This window comes from Rhinopithecus roxellana, chromosome 13 (genome assembly GCF_007565055.1).
Source record: "Rhinopithecus roxellana isolate Shanxi Qingling chromosome 13, ASM756505v1, whole genome shotgun sequence".
Lineage (NCBI taxonomy): Eukaryota > Metazoa > Chordata > Mammalia > Primates > Cercopithecidae > Rhinopithecus > Rhinopithecus roxellana.
Window position 1 is genome coordinate 10,453,391 of NC_044561.1, and position 25,684 is coordinate 10,479,074.

At 49.3% G+C, this 25,684-nt stretch overlaps 1 protein-coding gene across 2 annotated transcripts in view; it reads left to right on the forward strand.

Annotated features, from left to right (window-relative positions):
- Positions 1-379: 379 nt before the first annotated feature.
- The window catches only part of UBE2L3 (ubiquitin conjugating enzyme E2 L3), a 57,384-nt gene continuing 32,079 nt past the window's right edge, over positions 380-25,684 (forward strand). Inside the window, exon 1 of one of the 2 annotated variants that reach the window (XM_010381786.2) lies at positions 380-461. In XM_010381786.2, the coding sequence (XP_010380088.1) occupies positions 435-461 (27 nt within the window). In that variant the 5' untranslated portion in view covers positions 380-434. Of the gene's footprint in view, positions 462-17,009; positions 17,029-25,684 lie in introns of those variants that run through there. The other variant, XM_030914868.1, reaches the window with a different exon arrangement.

Below are 25,684 nucleotides of genomic sequence, written 5' to 3' on the forward strand. Positions count from 1 at the left end.
CCGCCACCACGCCTGGCTAATTTTTTGTATTTTTAGTAGAGACAGGCTTTCACCACATTGGCTAGGCTGGTCTCGAACTCCTGACCTCGTGATCCACCCGCCTCGGTCTCCCAAAGTGCTGGGATTACAGGCGTGAGCCACCGCGCCCGGCCAACTATTTTATGCAATCAATATTTATTATTTGCCTACTACGTGCCAGGCAGTGGTTGTAACTGTCATCTGATTGGACGATCCGTAAACGCTGCGGCCCAGCCTGTGCGGTTCCCTTGCGTTCCTCCACGCGCCTCCGAGTACGGTGAGAAGCATACAGTAGGTGCTCTGCTCTGCTCCTGTGCCCCGCCCCGCGGCCCCTCCCCCGCTCCAGGAAGTGCGGGGGCTCCAGCCGCCCGGCCTGCCGCGATGCATTCTGGGGAAGGAGCAGCACCAAATCCAAGATGGCGGCCAGCAGGAGGCTGATGAAGGTAAAAGCCATTCTCTGGCCTCGGTCGGGCGTGGGGCGGCGTCCCAGGCTCCGGACCCCCGAGGCAGGCAGCGGCCTCTGAGGGCGCTGCCGTCTGGCCTCCTGCCCTACACGGCCTCGTCGGTTCCCTGGGCCGCGCGGAGGCTCAAGGAGCTAACGGGGCTGGCCTAGGCCGCAGCCTGGGCGGGAGCGCCAGGCCGCGCTGGGAGCCGCTGTTGGCCCCTCAACCCGGCCCGGGGCGTTCACGCCACCCTCCGCCCGGAGCGTGGCCGCGTTCCCCTGTCGCAGAGGCCGCGGTCCGACGCGAGGGCGTCGTTAATGTGAGAGCCCAGTTGGGAGGCTCCAAACTGAGCGCCTTCGGGGAAGGCCCGAGCGCCGGAGCCCCTGCCCGGAGCCCGCGCCGCGGAACCGCCCCGCCCTGGGCCGCAGCGAGCCGGGCTTGCAGCTCCGCTTGGCCCAGCCGCAGCTCGGGACTCTGGAAGGCTCGGGCTAGGAAAGAGGGGAGGCGGCCAGGCGGCCAAAGTTAGGTCAGTTTGTTGGTGGGTCTTTTGGAATTGCGCTGGGTCCTAGCAAACTGTCGCCTTGTGACTGCAGAGTCACATAGCGGGCAAATTCCAACTCCAGAAAGGCCTGAGGTCGGCCCCCATCGCGGCGCGGTTTTCCTTCCCTCTCCTCCACTCGGTCATCCCGATCTCCCTTCCCTGATAAAGCAAAGTGCCATTTTTTGGGGGGTAACGGTTGGTTTCAGTCGTTCGAATCAAAACGGGCCAAAGTTTATAATAACAACTTGGTACTTTGGATCTTGAATGCAGCAGGGTGCTTTCTGGCTACTTGGCACCTTTTAGTGAGGAGCACATTAGCTAAATTGGCTTAGTTCTTTTGCCAGTGGATTTGCCAACGTCCTCCGGAGTCCCCTCCGCCAGCATCTGTGAGTCGGCGGCTGGCTAGTGCTGCCGGCCTGCAACGGGCCGGAAATTAAAAAAAGGCCCCGGAGCCTGTTTCCTGAGGGGAGATAAAGAGCTGGGGTTCGTTCTGGGCAGAGCAGTGCTTGGTAGAGCTAGACATTGAACTTGGAGCCACAGTCTCTGAGCCCTCCCTCCCTGGGAACGTTTCCTTTCTTTTGTTCCCTAAGGGCTAGAGAGGACATTAACTTTATAAAACTGGAGTGGAAGTGGGCACAAAAGAAAACTCAGAGGACTTCAGACCTTTCTTCATCTCTTAAGCTAGTGACACCACCATTCACCAGATAAGGTGTCGGTTAATGGCTTTCTTTCCTACCCTACTCCCAGGTGCAGTCGTCCTTCAACCCTTGTGGATTTAAATTTAGAAAGTTTTCTGGAAGTGTGGCTCACGCCTGTAATCCCAGCACTCTGGGAGGCCCAGGCGGGCGGATCACTTGAGGTCAGGAGTTCAAGACCAGCCCGGCCAACATGGTGAAACCCTGCCTCTACTAAAAATAAAAAAATTAGCTGGGCGTGGTCGTATTCGCCTGTAATCTCAGCTACCAGGGAGGCAGAAGTGGGAGAATCGTTTGAACCCGGCAGGTGGAGGTTGCAGTGAGCCAAGTTTGCACCACTGCACTCCAGCCAGGGCGACAGAGTGAGACTCCATCTCAAAAACAAACAAACAAAAAGATTTCTGAAGTGCATGCCTTGCTTTCTAATGTTACTGAAATTACTCTGAATCTGTATCCTTATCTCTCAGGTGCCCTCCCGAGTGCTCTCCTCCCCAGACTACCCGTTACGGACACCAGAGTTCTTTTAAGGCAAATAACTCAATTCTTTTCACTCCTGTTAAAAACGTCTGTGGTCTTATTGTCCTCAGCAGTTAATCCTAACCTCTTATTTGGCATGCAAGACCTTTCTGAGACTGGCTGAAAGCAATCAGTTGAGCCTCATCTCCTGCCCTTTGGTTTCCCACCATTCTTGCACCTAATCGCAGTAGCTACTATTTTTCCAGCTTTTACTTCGTGCTTTATATGCACGATCATGTTTAATCCTTCCTGTGAAGTAGACATTGTGATTTCCATTTTGTCGATGAGAAAAGATTCTTTGGCTTGCCCTGGGTTACCTAGCTAGGGAGAGTGAGCTGTGATCGAACTGGGTTCTTTCTCCAAAGCAAAGTCTCCTGCTCTTACTTGCTGTCTGGTGTCCCTTTGCACGTATCGTTTGCTCTACCCAAAAAAAGTTACCTTCTCCTCACTTCTCCCTTCCAGAGAAGTCCCAGGTTCAACTCCCAGTGCCAACTACTCTGTGAGCCCCCGCTCCCACATCCCCCTTCAGAATGAGTTGTTTCCTCCTCTGTGTGACCACAGCACTTTCTTTGTGTTTCTCTTTGAGCACTTGTCACAATCTCTGTGTTACAGACTTGTCTTTCCTGTACTGGGTTCTGAGATCCCGAAGGGCAGGGATCTTGACCTGATTCATCCTGGAAGCCCCCTGGCCTATCCCAGTTGACCCAGTTTGGAATCCCCAGGCTCTCAGGGGTCTAAGAGGGGACTTCTTACGGGTTTAAAATTATTACTCTGTTTCTAAAAAAATAGACCATGGAAAAGAATTTGTAACATTAACTGAGTATTTATTAAATATTAGGTTATTTACATAAGTTATCTTTTCAACACTCAAAGTTAGTGTATTGTCATTTTTATTTTTTTACAAATGAGGACATTGTGAGGTTAACTAGGTTAAGGGAGTTACCTAAGGTAGAATCGTAGAGCGTGGTGGGGAGAGAGAAGACACTGACTCTTCCTGTCTCCAGGACCCAAATTCCATGCCTCTTGTCAGGCTGTCTTTCTTACTCAAAGGCTGCATGGAGCGGTGTGTTGTTTCTTAAGTTGAGGATGGAAAGGCTTTCAGTTCACTAGGGGAACACCAGTTATGTAATGCTGATCATTGGCTGTGAAAGTCAATGTTTAAGACTGGTTAGTTTTTTTTTTTTTTTTTTTTGAAGAAGAAAAATTACTGATACAAGTTGATCAACAGTCTTTTCAGTACATGGGGTGGAAATAAAGTGATTTTCGTTGGTGAAAAATTGGGACTTAGTGCATAGAACAGTGCCTTAGGCATAGCAATCTAGCAAATGTTGAATGATCAAATTAATTACATCTTTTTTTTTTTTTTTTTTGAGACGGAGTCTCGCTCTGTAGCACGGGCTGGAGTGCAGTGGCCGGATCTCAGCTCACTGCAAGCTCCGCCACCGCGCCCGGCCCTAGAAAACATTTTTAACAGAAATCTAAAGTTCTTTAAGATGTAATGAATTGGCCGTGGTGGCTCACGCCTGTAATCCCAGCACTTTGGGAGGCCGAGACGGGTGGATCACGAGGTCAGGAGATCGAGACCATCCCGGCTAACACGGTGAAACCCCGTCTCTACTAAAAAATACAAAAAACTAGCCGGGCGAGGTGGCGGGTGCCTGTAGTCCCAGCTACTCGGGAGGCTGAGGCAGGAGAATGGCGTGAACCTGGGAGGCGGAGCTTGCAGTGAGCTGAGATCCGGCCACTGCACTCCAGCTCCGGCGACAAGCGAGACTGTTTCAAAAAACAAAACAAAAAACAAATAAAAATGTTTTCTAGGACATTCCACAGCAAAGATTTCTTTGTAACAGTGGACTACAGATAGTGTAAAACACATTATTAAAAGTAGAATGATTTGCATATACTACACTGAGAAGTTATTTTAGGCAAAGTGAGCGTGACAAAGTCTTATTTCAAAAGCATTTGCCAAGAGGATTAACCTCTTTTAGAACCCTTTTTTAGGAATTACAGTGTTAATAAAACATTAAGTACATTTTATTTTGCAAGCAGCTAATTTAGCATTGTTGGCCACAACCAGATTGTAACCATTGCTTCAATCAGGATGGGGAAATTGCTACAAAAGCCAAAAATGAAACCTTTATGTGTGGCTTAGGCAACTGATTGCCATATGATCATTTCTTTGCAGCTTCACACTGCACACACTTCCCCCAAGGGCCCATTGAGTAGCTTCCCAGAAGGGCTTTTCTCAGAGGGAAATCTGTGGATTTAGAGGGGTGTGTGTGTAACATCTTATTACTTATCATGACATAACTGTTGAGTTAAGGAGTTTCGCTCTTGTTACCCAGGCTGGAGTACAATGGCATGATCTCTGTGCACTACAACTTCTGCCTCTCAGGTTCAAGCGATTCTCCTGCCTCAGCCTCCCAAGTAGCTGGGACTATAGGTGTGCACCACCACTCCCTGCTAATTTTGTATTAGAGAGGGGGTTTCACCATGTTGGCCAGACTGGTCTCGAACTCCTAACCTCAGGTGATCTGCCTGCCGAGGCCTCCCGAAGTGCTGGGATTATAGGTGTGAGCCACTGTGCCCCGCCTAATGCTATTTAAAAATGTTCACTCAGAACTTCATATTGTTACTCTTTCTCCCAGTCCATAGTCATAGTAGGAGGAGCCTCTAAAAGTTCATTCCTTGGGTTTCGTTGTGTTAAGCAGTGAGGTAGTTTGCTTTTGAGTATACGTTTAGATTCTGAGGTTGGGTAATTAAGAAGATAGAGCAATGAGTGTGTCTAGTAGTTGTGTCACATGTGTCAGTATGTGAGGGGAGTTTTATATGTGATGTTATGCCAGTGTAAATGTCCTGAATCCACTGAGGCTTTGTGAATTGAGAAAAAAGTTGCGTCTTTTACTCTAAATTCATGCATTCCAGTAAGTTGGGACTGTTTCAGCCTCCCTTAATGATATTCTTTGTAAATGTTTGGGACAGGTGATGGGAATGAGTATACTCAATTGTTGCAACATTTGGGGCCTTTTAAGGTATTTACTAGAAAACTCTGAGACAGGCCGGGCGCGGTGGCACACACCTGTAATCCCAGTACTTTTTGGGAGGCCCAGGCGGGCGGATCATGAGGTCAGGCGTTCCAGACCAGCCTGGCCAACATAGTGAAACCCTGTCTCTACTAAAAATACAAAAAATTAGCTGGGCGTGGTGGCGGGTGCCTGTAATCCCAGCTACTCTGGAGGCTGAGGCAGGAGAATTGCTTGAACCCAGCAGGTGGAGGTTGCAGTGAGCCAAGATTGTGCCATTGCACTCCAGTGCAAGACTCTGTCTCAAAAAGAAAAAAACAAAACAAAAAAACACCCTGAGACAAAAACTCTTGTCTCAGGGTACTGGGGCCTTTTCTGATCCTGTTAAAACTCTAAATTAGGAGACCGTTGCTTTAAAATTTTATTATAAGAGGACACTTGAAAGTATTCTCATTTTATTGGAACATTTATTACGTTTAAGATATTTCTATATTCTTTGCTACAGCAGTAAATGTGAGAGCCACATTGCTTTTTAGCTTCACACTGCACACACTTCACACTGCACACACTGTGGCCATTAGAGAGCCACAGAGATGTTCCTCCTGAGCCCAGACTCCAACCACTTCCAGAGTTTTCCTGGGAACGGCGCATAGATCTGTAGGCATCTTAAGTCTTAGCTCCTCCTGTGACTCTCCCTCTGGCCCCATGCGTCTCCTCTTGTCCCACCTTACTTAGTTAATGGTTCATTTGTCTACTCAATTGCTCAAGGAAAAAATGCCAGCTGACCCCTTCTCAGCTCTTCCTCCCTTGTCTAGTCACCTGGCAGATTCTGCTGAACTATGCCTTCAGTCTCTGTTCTCTCCCTGTCTTTTCTCCATCCCCACTCCTACTCCCACTGCCACTGCCGCAGTTCAGGCCATCCCTGTTTATGGTAGACACCTGCATCGAGTTCCTTAATGGTTCGTCTGAACTCTTTACTGGTCAGCACACCCTCTGTCCCACACTATTCCTAACCAGCAGTGCGTCAGAGTAGTGTGTGGTGTGTTGTGCAGTAGAATACACATGACCAGGCCCTGCTGACAGAGATTGGAGCAGAATTTAGTAGGGTGAGGATGAGGCTGGGACTCTGGATTATAAGTGCACATTCCTTGTTCCTTCAAGGTCTTGTCTCACCAGCCTTGTCTCTCCCCACTTGCCCGTTGAGTCCCCTAAACACAGCATGCTTTGCACACCCTGGATCTCGTGATCAGCATCCCTGTCTCTTCTCTGTATTGTGGTAACTTCTTGACCTTTGAGACTCAGCTCAAGGGGCAATTCCTCTGCCCTTGAGGAGCTCAGCAAAGGAGAAAAATGGTGTGTACCTGGAACAAAGAAATCCTGGGCTGGTCACTGTGTGTTGGATGCCTGCCACCTTAAGAATGGCTTGCAGGGGAGGGAAACACCCCTTCTGACACTGAGGAGGAGGTCGAACTTGGCCTGACCCTTTAAGCACGAGTAGGGTTTCAGCAGTTGAAGAAGAGGGACCAGGTGACCAGTGAGGTTGAATCTCTCTCATCCCTCAGGAGGGCTGTGGGCAGTGCCTATGGGAAATGCCTTGAGGAGCCCCCAGAGACCATCTGCCTACTCTCCAGTGCTGCTTGCCTCTGACCTTGTGCCATCCCACTCAGGCCAGCCCCTGAGATGCTTTCCAGAAGTGTTGAGGCATTGACTTGATTTTACCCCGGATTGGCATGTCCAGTGCACCTGGTTCCTCCAGAGCTAGGAGCCCTCCCTCTGCCAGGCCAGCCTTGGAGGGTGAGCTACCTCTCTATAGAGGGGTCACTGAGGGCAGTGCTGATGGATTTAAGGACAGGTGGCAGAGATTCCATAGCCTTTAGATTGAGGGGCCAGATCTACATATCTCCTGGTTGCTACAGCTATCCAGGAGAAGTGGCATGCCACTCACTCAAGAAGGGCTTTGCATGTATCTCCTGTGGCCAGCTTCATCCTGCCTGTTCTTGGGGGACATAGATAAACCTAACCTCCCCAAGTCCCCCACCCATGTAAGAAAGGGAGCAAGGGGCCTTTGCTCAGAGCAAAGCTGTTTAGAGGAAGACTACAGGATAGCAGGTAAAAGCACTGGTTCTGGAGTTTCAATCCTGGGCCTGCCACATCTTAGCTGAGTGACCCTGGGCAAGTTACTTATTTTACCTCTCTGTGCCTTAGTTACTTCGTCTGTGTGTGAAGGTTAAATGAGTTAATACATAATACATACCGACTGCTTAGAAGAGTTCCTGGCATATAGTAAGTGTGAGCTACTTGCAGATATTATTATTGAAAATAACCAAGACGTGTTCCAGGGCAGTGAGGTGACCAGCCTGTCAGGAGGGGAGGATTTGGAGGAGTGATAGGAGATGGTAAAAGTGGTTTCGGGCCAGGTTGGGGCCAGCCTGCCTGGACATACCCTCATCACTGAGAGCCCATCCTCTTACCTGTGGTACTCTCTTATTCTGTAGTTTGGAGAAAGAGTTACTGAGACAGCTGTGTGCATGTTTGTTTAAAAATGTTGGCTGGGGGCCGGGCGCGGTGGCTCGCGCCTGTAATCCCAGCACTTTGGGAGGCCAAGGCGGGCGGATCATGAGGTCAGGAGATCGAGACCATCCTGGCTAACACGGTGAAACCTGTCTCTACTAAAATACAAAAAAAGAAGCCGGGCGTTGTGGCGGGCGCCTGTAGTCCCAGCTACTCGGGAGGCTGAGGCAGGAGAATGGCGTGAACCCGGGAGGCGGAGCTTGCAGTGAGCCGAGATTGCGCCACTGCACTCCAGCCTGGGCAACAGAGCGAGACTCCGTCTAAAAAAATAAATTAAATAAGTTTACTTGGCTGGGCATGGTGGCTCACACCTGAATCCCAACACTTTGGGAGGTCAAGGCGGGTGGATCACTTGAGGAGACCAGCCTGGGAAACATGGCGAAACCCCGTCTCTGCTAAAAAGAAATATAAAACTCTTGGGAGGCCGAGACAGGCGGATCACGAGGTCAGGAGATCGAGAGCATCCTGGCTAACACGGTGAAACCCCGTCTCTACTAAAAAATACAAAAAAACTAGCCAGGCGAGGTGGTGGGCGCCTATAGTCCCAGCTACTCGGGAGGCTGAGGCAAGAGAATGGCTTAAACCTGGGAGGCAGAGCTTGCAGTGAGCTGAGATCTGGTCACCTGCACTCCGGCCTGGGCAACAGAGCGAGACTCCGTCTCAAAAAAATAAAAAAAATAAAACTCAGCCAAGTGTGGTGGTGCCTTCCTGTAATCCTAGCTACTCCAGAGACTGAGGAGGCTGAGGCAGGAGAATCGCTTGAATCCGGGAGACGGAGGTTGCAGTGAGCCGAGATGGTGACGCTGCGCTCCAGCCTGGGTGATAGAGCGAGACTCTCAAAAAAAAAAAAAAAAAAAAGTAAAATAAGAAAAGTTTACTTTTCCCAACAAAATTGGGAAAATGTTTTTTTTTTTTTTTTTGGAAACGGAGTCTCTATCACCCAGGCTGGAGCGCAGTGGCGCCATCTCGGCTCACTGCAATCTCTGCCTCCCGGGTTCAAGCGATTCTCTTGCTTCAGCCTCCCAAGTAGCTGGAACTATAAGCATGTGCCACCATACCCAGCTGATTTTTGTATTTTTAGTAGAGACGGGGTTTCACAATACCCAGCTGATTTTTGTACTTTTAGTAGAGACGGGGTTTCGCCGTTTCCCAGGCTGGTCTCGAACTCCTGCCCTCAGGCGGTCCACCTCAGCCTCCCAAAGTGCTGGAATTACAGGCATGAGCCACTGTGCCCGGCTTAAAATTGAATAGCTCTTGAACTCAAAATTTGTCTTCCTAATATCTCAGAAATTTACCTTGCGTATTATATACATCTAGTGTAGTGTGACAGTCACTGTGTCCAAAGATGAACAAAGGTGCTATGGAAGGGTCCCACAGGCACTGAATTGGGGCAGGGTTGGAGGTTTGAAAGCAACTCTTTTTTTTTTTTTGAGGTGGAGTCTCGCTCTTTCACCCAGACTGGAGTACAATGCGTAATCTCAGTTCACTGCAACCTCCGCCTCCCGGGTTCAAGCGATTCTCCTGCTTCAGCCTCCTGAGTAGCTGGGATTACAGGCGCGTGCCACCACACCTGGCTAATTTTTGTATTTTTAGTAGAGACGGGGTTTCACTATGTTGGTTAGGCTGGTCTCAAACTCCTGACCTCATGTTCCACTCACCTCGGCCTCCTAAAGTTCTAGTATTACAGGTGTGAGCCACCGCGTCTGGCCAAAAGCCACTCTTGATTGAGAAGTTGATGTCTCAGATGTCATATCGTTGTTTCTTGTCTTCTCTTCTTTTCCTTTTTTTTTTTTTTTTTTTTGACACGGAGTCTCGCTCTGTCGCCCAGGCTGGAGTGCAGTGGCACGATCTTGGCTCACTGCAAGCTCCGTCACCCGGGTTCACGTCATTCTCCTGCCTCAGCCTCCTGTGTAGCTGCGACCACAGGCACCTACCACCATGCCTAGCTAATTTTTTTTTGTATTTTTTTTGTTTTTTTTTTTGAGACGGAGTCTCGCTCTGTCGCCCAGGCTGGAGTGCAGTGGCCGGATCTCAGCTCACTGCAAGCTCCGCCTCCTGGGTTTACGCCATTCTCCTGTCTCAGCCTCCTGAGTAGCTGGGACTACAGGCGCCCGCCACCTCGCCCGGCTAGTTTTTTGTATTTTTTTTTTTAGTAGAGACGGGGTTTCACCGGGTTAGCCAGGATGGTCTCGATCTCCTGACCTTGTGATCCGCCCGTCTCAGCCTCCCAAAGTGCTGGGATTACAGGCTTGAGCCACCGCGCCCGGCTTTTTTTTTTTTTTTTTTTTTAGTAGAGATGGGGTTTCACCGTGTTAGCCAGGATGGTCTTGATCTCCTGACCTCGTGATCCACCCGTCTTGGCCTCCCAAAGTGCTGGGATTACAGGCGTGAGCCATGGCGCCCGGCCTTTATTTTTGTTTTGTTTTGTTTTGTTTTTTTGAGACACAGTTTCACTCTGTCACCCAGGCTGGAGTACAGTGGCACGATCTTGGCTCACTGCAACCTTCACCTCTGGGTTCAAGCAATTCTCCCTGCCTCAGCCTCCAGAGTAGCTGGAATTAACAGGCATGTGTCACCACACCTGGCTAATTTTTTTTTTTTTTTTTTTTTGAGATGGAGTCTTGCTCTGTTGCCCAGGCTAGAGTGTAGTGGCGCGATCTTGGCTCACTGCAAGCTCCACCTCCCGGGTTCACGCCATTCTCGTGCCTCATCCTCTCAAGTGGCTGGAACTACAGGCCACCACGCCCGGCTAATCTTTTGTATTTTTAGTAGAGACGGGGTTTCACCGTGTTAGCCAGGATGCTCTCGATCTCCTGACCTTGTGATCCACCCGCCTTGGCCTCCCAAAATGCTGGTATTACAGGCGTGAGCCACAGCGCCCAGCCTAATTTTTGTATTTTTTAGTAGAGGTGAGTTTCACTGTATTGACCCAGCTGGTCGTGAACTCCTAACCTCAGGTGATCCACCTGCCTCAGCCTCCCAAATAGCTGGGATTACAGGTGTGAGCTACTGTGCCCAGCCCTTGTCTTTTCCTTCAACCCTGAAGCAGAAAGTTAAGAAAGTTGCTTCTGGTGGTTGTGTAGTTTCTCCTTCTGACCCTTGCCGCACACACACTCTAGAATTCCAGAGCTGTTTGAGGGACCTTGGAAAGCAGACACTAGTGGCCTACAGATTAGGAGGCTGAAGTGAGTGGTGGAGCCAGGCCCATTGTCAAGGTCCCCTGCTCTGCGGGCCTTACCCCTGCTTTTTAGATGGTTGCTTTTGGTTTTGAGGAAGGGACAAGATGGAGAGGAAGAGGGTTCATTTCAGATCTGGTGGCTGTTTGGGTTTTGTTTGTTTTGGTTTTTAAAACTTCCAGGACTTTGTTGATGATAGTTTTCTTTATTTCATTTTCTTGTCAGATTTTGCCCCCACTTTCCTAGCATAGGTAGGTGGAGCGGGGGGAACATTCTCTTTTGACAGCCCCTACCGGAACAGGCACATCTGCAACCAAAGCAGGTGCTAATGTCAAAGGGCTCATGGGCTAATGTCAGGGCTCATGTGGTGCTCCATCTTTCTAAGAGGGGACCCACCTGCTCATGGTGAGGGAGAGGGTGTTACTCAGAGGGTGAATAGCCTTTGAACCCATCTGAGGTGGCTTTGAAAAAAAAGTGTTTCACACCAGCACGCCTCTCATTAAGAACAGTCAGCAGCCGGGCGCGTTGGCCCATACCTGTAATCCCAGCACTTTGGGAGGCTGAGGCGGGCGGATCACAAGGTCAAGAGATCGAGACCATCCTGGATAACACGGTGAAACCCCATCTCTACTAAAAATACAAAAAAAATTAGCCGGGCGTGGTGATGAGCACCTGTAGTCCCAGCTACTTGGGAGGCTGAGGCAGGGGAATGGCGTGAACCCGGGAAGTGGAGCTTGTAGTGAGCCAAGATCATGCCACTGCACTCCAGCCTGGGCAAGACTCTGTCTCAAAAAAAAAAAAAAAAAAAGAACAGTCAGCATAAGAAAATCTAAGCTTCCTGAAGGATTCTCCTCAAGTTTTACACAGGCAGTTCCCATCGTGCCCATTTGTCCTGTGTCAGGCTTTGTGTGGTTGAGTCTGTTGTGGACAGACTTGAGGAGGTCGGTGTCCCAGCCCTCAAGGAGCTATCAGTCTGGTAGTGGGGTGCTGGACTCTGGAGTATGTAATGGAGGTCAGGAATGCCAGGCACACCCATGTACAGATGGACACGGAAACACCTTCCAGGAATGAGGCCTGGCAGCCAGAAGCTGGTGTCAAGGCCTGCTGAGTTGGAGCCTTGGCCACGCTTCCCCCATGCTTACTGTGGAGGTTGTGGGCAGTGCTTTCCTCCAAGCCTCTGTTGAGTGTTTTCTTTGTCATGTCCTCTTAGAATGACTACCTGAGAAGGAGTGTGCTGTAACCTCTGAGAAGCACTGTGCTATGATAGAGTAACAGAGCTCAGATGTAGATTTCTGTCTTTGACTCCTTAGTGTTGTGCCTTTCAGCTTCAGTGCCCTGATTTGTACAGCGGATGATGAGATGACTTCATAAAGTTGTGATCATAGCCAAGTGTATTATTTATTTATTTGTTTGAGATGGAGTTTCACTCTTGTAATCTAGGCTAGAGTGCAATTGTGTGATCTTGGCTCACTGCAACTTCTGCCTCCCAGGTTCAGGCAATTCTCCTGCCTCAGCCTCCCGAGTACCTGGGATTCCAGGTGCCCACCACCACACCTGGCTTATTTTTGTATTTTTAGTAGAGACGGGATTTCACCGTATTGGCCAAGATGGTCTCGAACTTCTGACCTCAGGTGATTCACCTTCCTCAGCCTCCCAAAGTGCTGGGATTACAGGTGTGAGCCACCGCGCCCAGCCCCAAATGTAATTAGTTACGATGATAACTAAATGTAAGATAGCTATCATACTGCTGACCTACGGAGGTGATGATGTCTTGGCATGGGTCCTGCCCCCTTAGCTAAATATTAGTTGAAATGAGAGAATTGCATTAGAAGGCCGTGAGGCTTATGTTTGGATTTTCAGTATATTGGATTACATTTAAGTCATGATTTAGTGGCCAGACATGGTGGCTCATACCTATAATCTCAGCACTTAGGAAGGCTGAGGCAGGAGGATCACTTGAGCCTAGGAATTTGAGACCAGTCTTCTGCCCAACGTAGTGAGACCCTGTCTCTACAAAAAAATAAAAAGATTAGTTGGGCCCATTGGCACATGCCTGTAGTCGCAGCTTCTCAGAAGGCTGAGGTGGGAGGATCGCTTGCGCTCTGGAGGATGAAACTGCAGTGAGCCATGATCATGCCACTGCACTCCAGCCTCGGCAACAAAGCGAGACCCTGTCTCGGGAAAAAAAAAAGTCATGATTTTAGTGTCATTGCCAACAGTTGCCTTATGCAAGCTTGGAAAGTTTGCATTTCTGTTATAAGTATTTACTTTGATAGACCAGTTATGTTGGAATTTGGAAGATTTAAGGCAGGTTTATGTAACTCTTCTCAGATGTCCAGCTCCATCTGCCAGGTTTTGTTTTGCCTGGGCAGTAGGAGCCTAGAAATATTCCTTGCACAACACAGGCACATAATGACTAGCTGTGCAAGACTAAGGAAAATACTGAATATGTTCCTGTTTTTGTTGATGTAAATATTGGTCAGTACTATTCCAGAGCAAGTTAAACCCTCCTGGGATCCCACAGAGTAAACAGGAGCACCTGCTCTGTCAGTTTCCAGTGGGAGCATTAACTCACTGCTTAGGGTGGCTGAGATAGTCAAAAAAGAGCAGTTTCAGTGCTGGCTCTAGTCCTGGGCCTTCTCTGTACAAGTTCTTTGACTTGGACCTCTCTGAGCCTTGGCTTTACCGTCTGTGAAATGGGGCTAATGTGCCCTACTTGCCCATCTCAGGGATGTTAACTGTAAACAGTGCAGAATGGCCTCATAATTGACCGCTTCCTCTCATACCATGGCTGCCCCTTTCCCAGCATCTCTCTGTTTTCTGTTCTTTGTTGGAATTACTCTTTTCTTCTCTTTCTTTTTCTTTTCTTTGAGATAGACTCTCTCTCTGTTGCCCAGACTGGAGTGCAGTGGCGCGATCTTGGCTTACTGCATCCTCTACCTCCTGGGTTCAAGCAGTTCTCCTGCCTCAGCCTCCTGAGTGGCTGGGACTACAGGCATGCGCCACCATGCCCGGCAAATTTTTTTGTATTTTTTAGTAAAGACGGGTTTCACAATGTTGTTCAGGCTGGTCTCAAACTCCTGACCTTGTGATCCGCCCACCTGAGCCTCCCAAAATTCTGGGATTACAGGTGTGAGCCATCGTATCCGACCTAGTTTTTGTATTTTTAGTAGAGACGGGGTTTCACCATGTTGGCCAGGCTGGTCTTGAACTCCTGACCTCATATGATCTGCCTGCCTGAGCCTCCCAAAGTGCTGGGATTGCAGACATGAGCCACCATGCCTGGCCTCTTTTCTTCAAGAGATAAGGTCTTGCACTGTTGCTTAGGCTGGAGTGCAGTGGCATGATCATAGCTCATTATAACCTTGAATTCCTGGGCTCAAAGGATCCTCCTGCCTCAGCCTCTTAGGTAGCTGGGACTGCAGGTGTGTGCTACCATGCCCGGCTAATTTTTTTTTTTTTTTTTTTTTTTTTTTTGAGATGGAGTCTCCCTGTCACCCAGGCTGGAGTGCAGTGATGTGATCTTGGCTTACTGCAACCTCTGCCTCCCGGATTCAAGCAATTCTCCCACCTCCATCCCCCAAGTAGCTGAAGACTATAGGTGAACACTACCATACGCAGCTATTTTTTGTGTTTTTTGGTAGAGATGGGGTTTTGCCATGTTTTCCAGGCTAGTCTCAAACCTCTGGGCTCAAGCAGTCCACCTGCCTTGGCTTCCCAAAGTGCTGGGATTATAGGTGTGAGCCACCATGCCTGGCCATTTTGTTATTCTCATTTTGTTATTCTCAACATAGCAAGATGGGAGCTTGCTATGTTGCCTAGGCTGGTCTTGAACTCCTGGTCTCAAGCGCTCCTCCTACCTTGACTTCCCAACATGCTGGGATTATAGGCGTGAGCCACTGTGCTGGCCAGTGTTCACTTAAAGGAAAAAAAAATTCAGACTGGGCGCAGTGGCTCACGCTTGTAATCCCAGCACTTTGGGAGGCTGAGGTGGGTGGATCACCTGAGGTCGGCAGTTCGAGACCAGCCTGACCAACAAGAAGAAACCCCGACCCTACTAAAAGTACAAAATTAGCCGGGTGTGGTGGTGCATGCCTGTAATCCCAGCTACTCGGGAGTCTGAGGCAGGAGAATCGCTTGAACCTGGGAGGTGGAGGTTGCAGTGAGCTGAGATCACACCACTGTACTCCAGCTTGGGTGACGGAGCGAGACTTCATCTCAAAAAAAAAAAAAATGTTCAGAACAATGTCTGGGTTTCGGTGCTTGTAGACTTGTTGTAGTCAGAGGGTTTTTTTCCATGTGCTTAGCTCAGTGGGAGGTTTTAGTCCTTTTAGGAGCTTGTTTCTAGCTGTAGAAATGACACTGCATTCATCAAGGCCCCAGTTTTTTCCTTGCCAAGAGACTGGGTGATATGAATGTGATGGTTTTTTTTTTTTTTTTTTGTGATGGAGTCTCACTGTGTCACCCAGGCTGGAGTGCAGTGGTATGATCTCGGCTCACTGCAACCTCTGCTTCCCGGGTTCAAGCTATTCTCCTACCTCATCCTCCCAAGTAGCTGGGATTACAGGCATGCACCAGGACTCCTGGCTAATTTTTGTAGTTTTTTGGTTTTTTGTACAGAGTTTCACTGTTGTTGCCCAGCCTGGAGTGCAATGGCGCCATCTCGGCTCACCGCAACCTCTGCCTCTGCCTCCCGGATTCAAGTGATTCTCCTGCCTCAGCCACCTGAGTAGCTGGGATTACAGGCGCGCGCCACCACGCCCAGTTAATTTTCTTATTTTTAGTAGACGAGGTTTCACCATGTTGGCCAGGCTGCTGTCCAACTCCTGACCTCGGGTTCCACCTGCCTCAGCCTCCCAAAGTGCTGGGATAACAGGTGTGAACCACTGCACCCCACCCTCAATATGGTGATTCTTAAGCAGAGCAGGGGTTACACATCACAGTCATCTGGGAGCACTCCCCACACAGAGGTACCCAACTTATACTGGGGGATGAAGCAGATCCTAGATGGTGCCTAGGCACAGTCAGCTCTCCTTCCTTCTCCCCTGTACCCCTCTAACCCCTTCCGCTGCCTCTCTGCATGTGGATTTGATTTTATGTTATGTTATGTTATGTTATGTTATGTTATGTTATGTTATGTTTGTTATGTTATGTTATGTTATGTTATTTGAGACGGAGTCTCGCTGTGTCGCCTGGGCTGGAGTGCAGTGGCGTGATCTCGGCTCACTGCAAGCTCCGCCTCCCGGGTTCCCGCCATTCTCCTGCCTCAGCCTCCGAGTAGCTGGGACTACAGGTGCCCGCCACCACGCCCGGCTAGTTTTTTGTATTTTTAGTAGAGACAGGGTTTCACCATGTTAGCCAGGAGGGTCTCGATCTCCTGACCTCGTGATCCACCCGCCTCGGCCTCCCAAAGTGCTGGGATTACAGGCTTGAGCCACCGCTCCCGGCCTGCATGTGGATTTTAAACAGCCCCCAGGGGCTTGGCCAGGCACCCTGGCTGAAAGTTCTGGCCCTGATGATGACTGCCCTGAGTTGGTAAACACTCCAGCTAAGCTGGCTTCCTTTCTGCTTCCCTAACGCCCCTGCTGGTTTCTGCCCTCCATGTCTCTGCATACACATTTCCCACACATGGACACCTGTTCTCTAGCAGTTCTGTCTTCCCCCGTCTTTCAAGGCCCATCTCAGAGCCTGTCTTCCACAAAGCTGTTCCCTCCACTGGTGTCTGCTAGACTTCCTCACTGTGACCTAAAGGTTCCTAGAGCAGCGTTTCTCAGTTCTTTTAAGCCACCCTCAACAGCCAAGAAAAGTTGCCTTAAGCTTTACTTTCCTTTAGGGATATTACAGGCCTTTTGCCATTTAACAGATATAAAAGGACACAGTGTTATGGAATATGCTTGTTTACATTGCACCAGTGTCCTTGCATTGAGACTTTTTGCCCATAGCACTGCAGTGACATCTGAAGCATCCCTGACTGGCCCCACTGGTTATTGCTCTGCACGTCTGTTCACCTTCTCCTGGCACTGACTTCAGAGGAGACTCAAGAGGGTATGTAATACAGTCTGTCCAGTGCAGGTGGCTCCTTTCTGACATCCCCAGCCACTGGCAGCCCTGTCTGCCCCACCCATTTGAGTATCTATAGTGACATGATGACTGCTGCCCCAAGTCAGGGGGGTTGGACCACGCGGAGGTGGCATTAAAGAGTTTGGCAGAGTCAAAAGCTGCCTGTGATAGTGAATACTTGCCCCAATTCTTTCTTTTTTACTCCTATAGAAAGTTGAATCCTTTATAGGCGAACTTTTTCAATTAATTTTTTTTCCTTTTGAGGTGGAGTTTCACACTTGTTGCCCAGGCTGGAGTGCAATGGTGCGATCTTGGCTCACCGCAACCTCCTGCCTACTGGGTTCAAGCGATTCTCCTGCCTCAGCCTCCTAAGTAGCTGGAATTACAAGTGTGGGCCACCATGCCAGGCTAATTTTGTATTTTTAGTAGAGATGGGGTTTCTCTATGTTGGTCAGACTGGTCTCAAACTCCCGACCTCAGGTGATCCACCCGCCTCGGCTTCCCAAAGTGCTGGGATTACAGGCATGAGCCACCGTGCCTGGCCTAAATTTTTTTTTTTGAGACAGAGTCTTGCTCTGTCACCCAGGCTGGAGTGCAGTGGCGTGATCTCAGCTCACTGCAACCTCCACCTCCCGGGTTCAAGCGATTCTTCTGCCTTAGCCTCCTGAGTAGCTGGGACTACAGGCGTGCGCCACCACGCCTGGCTAATTTTTGTATTTTTAGTAGAGATGGGGTTTCACTGTATTGGCCAGGCTGGTGTCGCACTCCTGACCTTGTGATCCTCACACTTTGGCCTCCCAAAGTGCTGGGATTACAGGCGTGAGCCACAGTGCCCGGCCCTGGCCTAAATATTTTATTTTATTTTATTTTTGAGACAGAGTCTTGTTCAGTCGCCCAGGCTGGAGTGCAGTGGTGCGATCTTGGCTCAGTGCAAGCTCCACCTCCTGGGTTCACACCATTCTCCTGCCTCAGCCTCCCGAATAGCTGGGACTACAGGCGCCTGCCACTACACCCAGCTAATTTTTTTTTTTTTTGTATTTTTAGTAGAGACGGGGTTTCACCATGTTAGCCAGGATGGTCTTGATTTCCTGACCTCGTGATCTGCCCGTCTCGGCCTCCCAAAGTGCTGGGATTACAGGCATGAGCCACAGTGCCCAGCCCTGGCCTAAATTTTAAGTTTTATTTTATTTTAATTTTTATTTTTATTTTTATTTTTTGAGGCAAGGTCTCGCTCTGTCACCCATACTGGAGTGCAGTGGCATGATCATGGCTTACTGCAGCCTGGATATCCTGGGCTCAGGCAGTCCTTCTGCTTCATTTTTTATTTTTTTGTAGAGATGAGGTCTTACTGTGTTTCCCAGGCTGATTTTCAACTCCTGACCTCAAGTGATTTTCCTGCTTCGGCATCCCAAAGTGCTGGGATTATGGGAGCACTTTGGGAGGTCAAGGTGGGCAGATCATTTGAGGTTAGAAGTTGGAAACCAGCCTGGCAAACATGGCAAAACCCCATCTCTGCTAAAAGTACAAAAATTAGCTGGGCGTGGTGGTGCATGCCTGTAGGCCAGCTACTCAGGAGGCTGAGGCATAAGAATCGCTTGAGCCTGGGAGGCGGAGGTTGGAGTGAGCTGAGATCACGCCTCTACACTCCAGCCTGGAGAGTGAGACTCCATCTCAAACAAACAAAAAACAACAAAATGTGGAACTACTGGCATAAGCCACTTCATCTAGCCAGCAGGTGAACTTTTTAACATTTGAAGACAGATGTGTATCATCTTCACATCTCTTTAGGCCATAGGTTCCTGGTTCTTTTTGATTGTTCCTGGTAGGACACGGTCCTTGCTGTTCTTATCCTGAGCAGCCCTTATTTGATGTGGTCTTCTAAAGTACGATGTCCAGAACTGGACACAGCATCTGGCTCTGAATAGTTTAGGGTAGCCTGGACGTTAAACACGGCACAAACAATTGGTTAGCTAAACTAGTCAGTTTTTCACACTGCTGCTAAGGTTCATGCCTTGTACTAGCTGAAAAATTAAGTGTTTGGAACCAAGTCCAGGTCTTTACTAGATCTCTAAAATATTTCATTCTGTGGCTTGGGGTGTTGTTTTGCTATCAAGGACCCTTAGAAGTTTGGTCTTTAACCCTATACTCGTTCCTTCCCTGATATGTGGTACCTGACTACATCTCTCTCAGCCCACTTCCCACCAGGGTGACTTCAGGCCACCAGTTCTAAAGCCATTCGATTCTCCTCAGCTCTTCTTGATCCAGCCTCTCTTTATTTTGTACAGAAACATTGTAGTGGCTGTTGAGAGAAAGGAGCATCACTTTTAGCCAGGGCTTGGGGAGCTCCTTAGAGGAACGGGCATTTGAGAGAGGCTTTCAGTGATGAGCATGTTGGGGATGTGGGGCCGGTGATAGGCAGGACAGTTGGGGACATCCTTCCAGCAGACATCCTGGGAAAAGACAGAGAGGGGAAAATCACCAGGCTGACTTGGTAGGATTCTGCACACTGCTCATTTGGGTTGCACCAAAGAGCTTTAGTTGGAAATATTGGATGGGAGGATTCCTACATATTTTGCAGGGGGAAGAGTCGTCTGGTGCTGTTGGATTTCTTTTCTTTTCTTGTTTCTTTTTCTTTTTTGAGACAGGGTCTTGCTCTGTTGACTAGGCTGGAGTATAGTGGTGCCATCATGGCTCACTGTAGCTTCAACCTTTTGGGCTCAACTGGTCATCCGAAGTCAGCCTCCTGAGTAGCTGGGACCACAGGCATACATCACCACACCTGGCTAATTTTTTAATTTTTGCAGAGATAGGGTCTTGCTATATTGCCCAGGCTTGTCTTGAGCTTCTGAGCTTAAGTGATCCTCCTGCCTTGACCTCCCAGTGTTGGGATTACAGATGTGAGCTACCGCCCCTGGCTCCTGGCCTAGATTTATTTTATTTATTTTATTTTTTTGAGACAGAGTCTCACTCTTTTGCCCAGGCTGGAGTGCAGTGGCATGATCTCGGCTCACTGCAACCTCCACCTCCTGGGTTCAAGCGATTCTCCTGCCTCAGCCTCCTGAGTAGCTGGGACTACAGGTGCGCGCCACCACGCCCAGCTAATTTTTGTATTTTTAGTAGAGACAAGGTTTCACCATGTTGGCCAGGCTGGTCTCGAATTCCTGACCCCAAGTGATCCGCCTGCCTTGGCCTCCCAAAGTGTTGGGATTACAGGCTTGAGCCACTGCACTCAGCCCTTTTTTTTTTTTTTTTTTTTTTTGAGACGGAGTCTCGCTCTGTCACCCAGGCTCAAGTGCAGTGGCGTGATCACAGCTCACCACAACCTCCATCTCCTGGGTTCCAGTGATTCTCCATCCTCACTCTCCCAAGTAGCTGGGAATACAGGAACCCGCCACCATGCCCGGCTAATTTTTGTATTTTTAATAGAGACGGGGTTTTACCATGTTGGCCAGGCTGCTCTCGAACTCCTGTCCACAAGTGATCCACCCGCCTCACCTCCCAAAGTGTTGGAATTACAGGCGTGAGCCACTGCACTGGCCTCTTTTTTTTTTTTTTTGAGATGGAGTCTCACTCTGTCGCCCAGGCTGCAATGGTGCCATCTCGGCTCACTGCAAGTGCCGCCTCCTGGGTTCGAGTGATTTTCCTGCCTCAGCTTCCTGAGTAGCTGGGACTACAGGTGCCTGCCACCACACCTGGCTAATTTTTGGTATTTTTAGTGGAGATGGGGTTTCACTGTGTTAGCCAGGATTGTCTGCATCTCCTGACCTCGTGATCCAACCACCTCAGCCTCCCAAAGTGCTGGGGTTACAGGCGTGAACTACCGTGCCTGGCCTTTTTTTTTTTTTTTAAGATAGGGTCTCGCTCTGTCGCCCAGGCTGGAGTTGGAGTACAGTGTGCGATCTTGGCTCACTGCAACCTCTGCCCCACTGGTTCAAGCGGTTCTCATGCCTCAGCCTCCCAAGTAGCTGGAACTACAGGCATGCGCCCCTATGCCTAGCTAATTTTTGTGTTTGTAGTAGAGATGGGGTTTCACCATGTTGGCCAGGCTGGTCTCAAACTCCTGGCCTTAAGTGATCCACCTGCTTTGGCCACCCAAAGTGCTGGGGTTACAGGCATGAACCACCACGCCTAGCCCTGGCATAGATTACCTTTTTTTTTTTTTGAGACAGAGTCTCGCTCCGTCACCGGGCTGAAGTGCAGTGGTGCTATCTCAGCTCACTGCAACCTCCGACTCCCTGGTTCAAGCTCTTCTCCTGCCTTAGCCTCCCGAGTAGCTGGGACTGCAGGCACGTGCCACCATGTCCAGCTAATTTTTGTATTTTTAGTAGAGATGGGGTTTCACTCTGTTGGCCAGGATGGTCTTGATCTCCTGACCTCATGATCCACCCACCTCGACCTCCCAAAGTACTGGAATTACAGGCGTGAACCACCGCGCCCGGCCTAGATTTCTTGATGAATGTCTCCTGATGGGTTCTGAAACCTGGCCTTGTGTGAGGATCACCTGGGGAGCTTTTGAACAGTTTTCTAGGATTCATTATAGACCCCAAAAAGAAGCAAAAGAGAAACTTTGTTAACTGCTTTGCCAAGACGCAGGTGTGTACATCTGAGCCGTGTGACTGAGCACTGGCTGTACACAGCAGTCTCCTAGTCTCCCATCTCCTCTCAGGACTTATGTCGGTGGCCTTCTGCTGGGGCCCAGGGCCCATCTCTCCTGTTAATGCTTGCAGAGCTGTTAAATAACCATCCCTCTCTGCCATGCTCCACATTTCGCCCTGGAGTGGGCATCGAGCTCTGGACTTGAGTTTGGGGCATGGTTGTTTTCCATTTTCAGGAGCTGGGTGGCACCCCTGAGCTCTTTCAGTTTCCCTCTATACACTGAAGTCTACTTGGGCTCAGAAGTGGACCTCATTCTGAGAAGCATTGCTCTCTTTCTCCTGCACCACCTGCCCTACACCACCTGCCCTGGTTGGGAAGCCTGCTGTCCCCATCAAGAGAGGGAACATGTGAGCTGCCTGGCACTTTCCCTTGAACTCTTCTCTCTCCGTTTGTCAGCACGGCACCGTTAGCCCTGAGCAGCTGATTTGGGCTGCTTCTTGCTCTGAGCAGAACTGAAACAAACCTTTGTGGGAGTGTTATTTGTAAGCATCTGTCATTCTTGGCTTTGGTTTTCCTAACTCTGTTCTAGAGCTGGGCTGCTCTTGTGGTTTTTATCAGGTCCTTTCTTCTGTCATTTGTAACATCCTTTTGAATTCTACTTCTTGGAGTTTACATTGGTTTCCTTCAATTCCTTCCCCAATTCTTCACTATCAGGACCATTCTCAGTTATCGGGGCACAGTTTTGCTTGAGGGTTTACAACCATCTTGAGGGTTTGAGTCATCTGGCCTTTTGAGTCTCAGATATTCAGATGGAACTGATCTCTGAATGTTTCCAATTTTTCTTCTTTCTTCTTCCTTTTTTTTTTGGAGATAGGGTCTCACTCCAGTTGCCTTGGCTGGAGTGCAGTGGTTGTAATCTTGGCTCGCTGCGTAGTCTTGACTGCCAGGGCTCAGGTGATTCTCCCACTTTTCACCTCTCAGCTTCCCAGGTAGCTGGGACCACAGGCGTGCACCACCATGCCTGGCTACTTTTTTTAATTTTTTATTTTTATTTATTTATTTTTGAGACAGAGTCTTTCTCTGTCACTCAGGCTGGAGTGCAGTGGCGCAATCTTGGCTCACTACAACCTCCACCTCCCGGATTCAAGCATTTCTCTGCATCAGCCTACCGAGTAGCTGGGATTATAGGTGCCTGCCACCATGCCTGGCTAATCTTTTGTATTTTTAGTAGAGATGGGGTTTCACCATCTTGGCTAGGCTGGTCTTGAACTCCTGCCCTCGTGATCTACCTGCTTTGGCCTACTTAAGTGTTGGGATTACAGGCGTGAGCCACCGCACCCGGGCTGTACTTTTTTTTACTAGAGACAGTGTTTTGCCATGTTGGCCAGGCTGGTCTTGAATTCCTGGGCTCAAGCAGTCCACCCGCCTTGACCTCCCAAAATGCTGGGATTATAGGCGTGAACCACTGTGCCCGGCCTGAATTTATCTTCTTGAAGTTGTTTTCCTCAGTGGAGGCATGATTGGCATTTTGGGCTAAATAGTTTCTGTCCACAGGGCTGATCTTGTGCAATGCAGGTCTTTTAGCATCCTGGCCATTCATAGTGCCTGTGGTTCTCAGTGGAAGCTGTAGAGGATGTTGGGAAATTGGGGTGGGTTGGTCACAATGCCTGGCATCTGTCTCAAGGTAAGGGCCTGGGAGGCTCAAGTGCAGAGTCGTATCTGGATTCCCGCAACACCCTGTTAAGAAACTTTATGGGATGCTCATCCTTCTCTGAAGATGTCAGGGCCTGTTTGTTTGTTTGTCTGTTTCTCTCACTTCCACCTTATAATCAGTTCTTCCTTGTTGGTTAGAATTATGTAAAGGAGGTTGCCTCTTCTGTCTTTGGAGAGCTTAACTTGACGGCAAGGTAAGTTAGGAGTTTGTCTGATAACCCTGCTTTGGATTCTCTGAGCTTCCCAATCCTGCTCTCATTAGCATCCTCAGGGTTACCCATTCTTCTTTCTGGCCAAGTGTGTGGCTCACTCCCATGGCAGTATTGCTTTTCTCTTTGTCTGTGGATCCTATGGATTTCCTTGATCCCAAAGCACCAGTAAGTGTCCTTTCTGCACCCCTGCCCATAGTGCTCCTCACTGACTGCTTCCTCTCCTTTTTCTTGAGCGAGATAGTTTTTCACTCTCATGTTACAGTTAAGTTCCATCTTGCCATATTTTTGTAATTCTTGTGGAATTTACTTTGTGTTTATCACCCATACTTTTTTTTTTTTTTTTTTTGAGACAGTTTGGCTCTTGTCGCCCAAGCTGGAGTGCAGTGGTACGATCTTGGTTCACTGCAACCTCTGCCTCCCGGGTTCGAGTGATTCTCCTACCTCAGCCTCCCGAGTAGCTGGGATTACAAGTGCCCGCCACCACGCCCAGCTAATTTTTGTATTTTTAGTAGAAATGGGGTTTCACCATGTTGGCCAGGCTTGTCTCAAACTCCTGACCTCGGGTGATCCACCCACCTCGGTCTCCCAAAGTGCTGGGATTACAGGCATGAGCCAGCGCACCCGGCCATCACCCATACTTTATACTGTTGGAGTGTGGATTTTTGAAACCATAAACTATATTTACAGATGTTAAAATTTGTTTTCTCCCATAAATGTTAGATATCTTCACTGTTGTTTCTTCTTTTGCTAGTTGTCTAGTTTCAAAGTTCTATCTGGCATATTTTTTTCCTATCTGTATTTGGTTTAAAACATTTTGTTTGCTAGGACTCCAGCCTTAAGGGACATGCATGTTATATTCTGTCCTTAGCCAAGAATCTTACTCTAGTGTCTTGAGCCAAGGTCAAAAAAGCCAAACATTGGAATTGTATTTATAGAAAATCCTTCCCACCCCAGATTCTTTTTTCCTGCCAAAGCCCCAGCTTCCCATCCACCCACCAACCTGGTCATTAAGCACATATTTGAGCACCACTGTGAGCTAGGCCCTGGCGGGACTGGGGCTTCCTGATCCCTGCCCTCGTTGAGTTTACATTCTATTTGGAGAGTGGAAGGAGGTGGCAGTGTGGGTGTGAGATGTCTTCCCCTTCCTGAGTCTGCCCAGGCTTCATGATCCCCAGGGGAGCATTTCTGATGAGTACCAGGTAGCAGCTGGCAGGTTGGAGTGATCCCTCAGGTTCCGTACCTCCTTATACAGGGAAAGAGGTACCTCATGCAGGTGGAGAGGGGCCAGGCCACCCCATTCCTCGCTGCAGGAGGTTGCAGCCCATGCTGCTAACACCTCAGGGAGAAATGGATCCGTCATCTCTCCCAGCAGTGCCTCTTCTCACCACAGGCACAGCCTGTGAGAAATCCCTGTGTTCAAGATCCACCCACCCTTGCTGGACCAGAATTTCTGGGGCTGGGCCCAAGTCCAGGTGATTGTGGTGGGCAGATTAGGGTGACAGGCAGGAGCACCCTGTGAGGAGAAACTTGTGCCTGTTGCCTGCTATGAAGCACCAGTGTGTTCCACCTCTTCCGTGTGTTCATTCAGCGCGCACTCCCTCTCTGCTGCTCTGGGCTGGGCGCCCAGCACATCTTCCTACTCATAACCAGTAACCTGAACTCTGGTTCCCCCTTCCTTGCAAATTGTTTTCTTCCCTGCCTGTGTAGCCTCAGGGTGCCTTTTAAACTACCACTGTGTGATGGAAGTATGAGCTTTTTGGGCTTGATGTGAGGGCTGATAGGGAGCCCCCATGCCACTGTGAGTTGAAGCACCATATAAGGAGGTTCTGGAGGGTGCTGGAGCTGGGCCAGAGGAAGCAGCCTGACAAAGGAGGCAGGGCTTAGCTGGATGGTGCTCGGGCTGCAGAAGAGAAGGTGCCTGACAGGTGTGGAGGCAGCTGTTGTGCCACTGGATGGGAGGCTGGGCTGAGGCAGGTTGAGTGGCACTCGTGTGTCAGAGTGGAGGAATGTTGGCAAGGCTGGTGTGCTGGCGGGAGGGCATGCTGGGTGGCTTGGGTTATAGCACCTGCCAGGCATTAATTGAGGTGTTAGAGGCAATGGGAAATGTCAGGCTGGTGCAC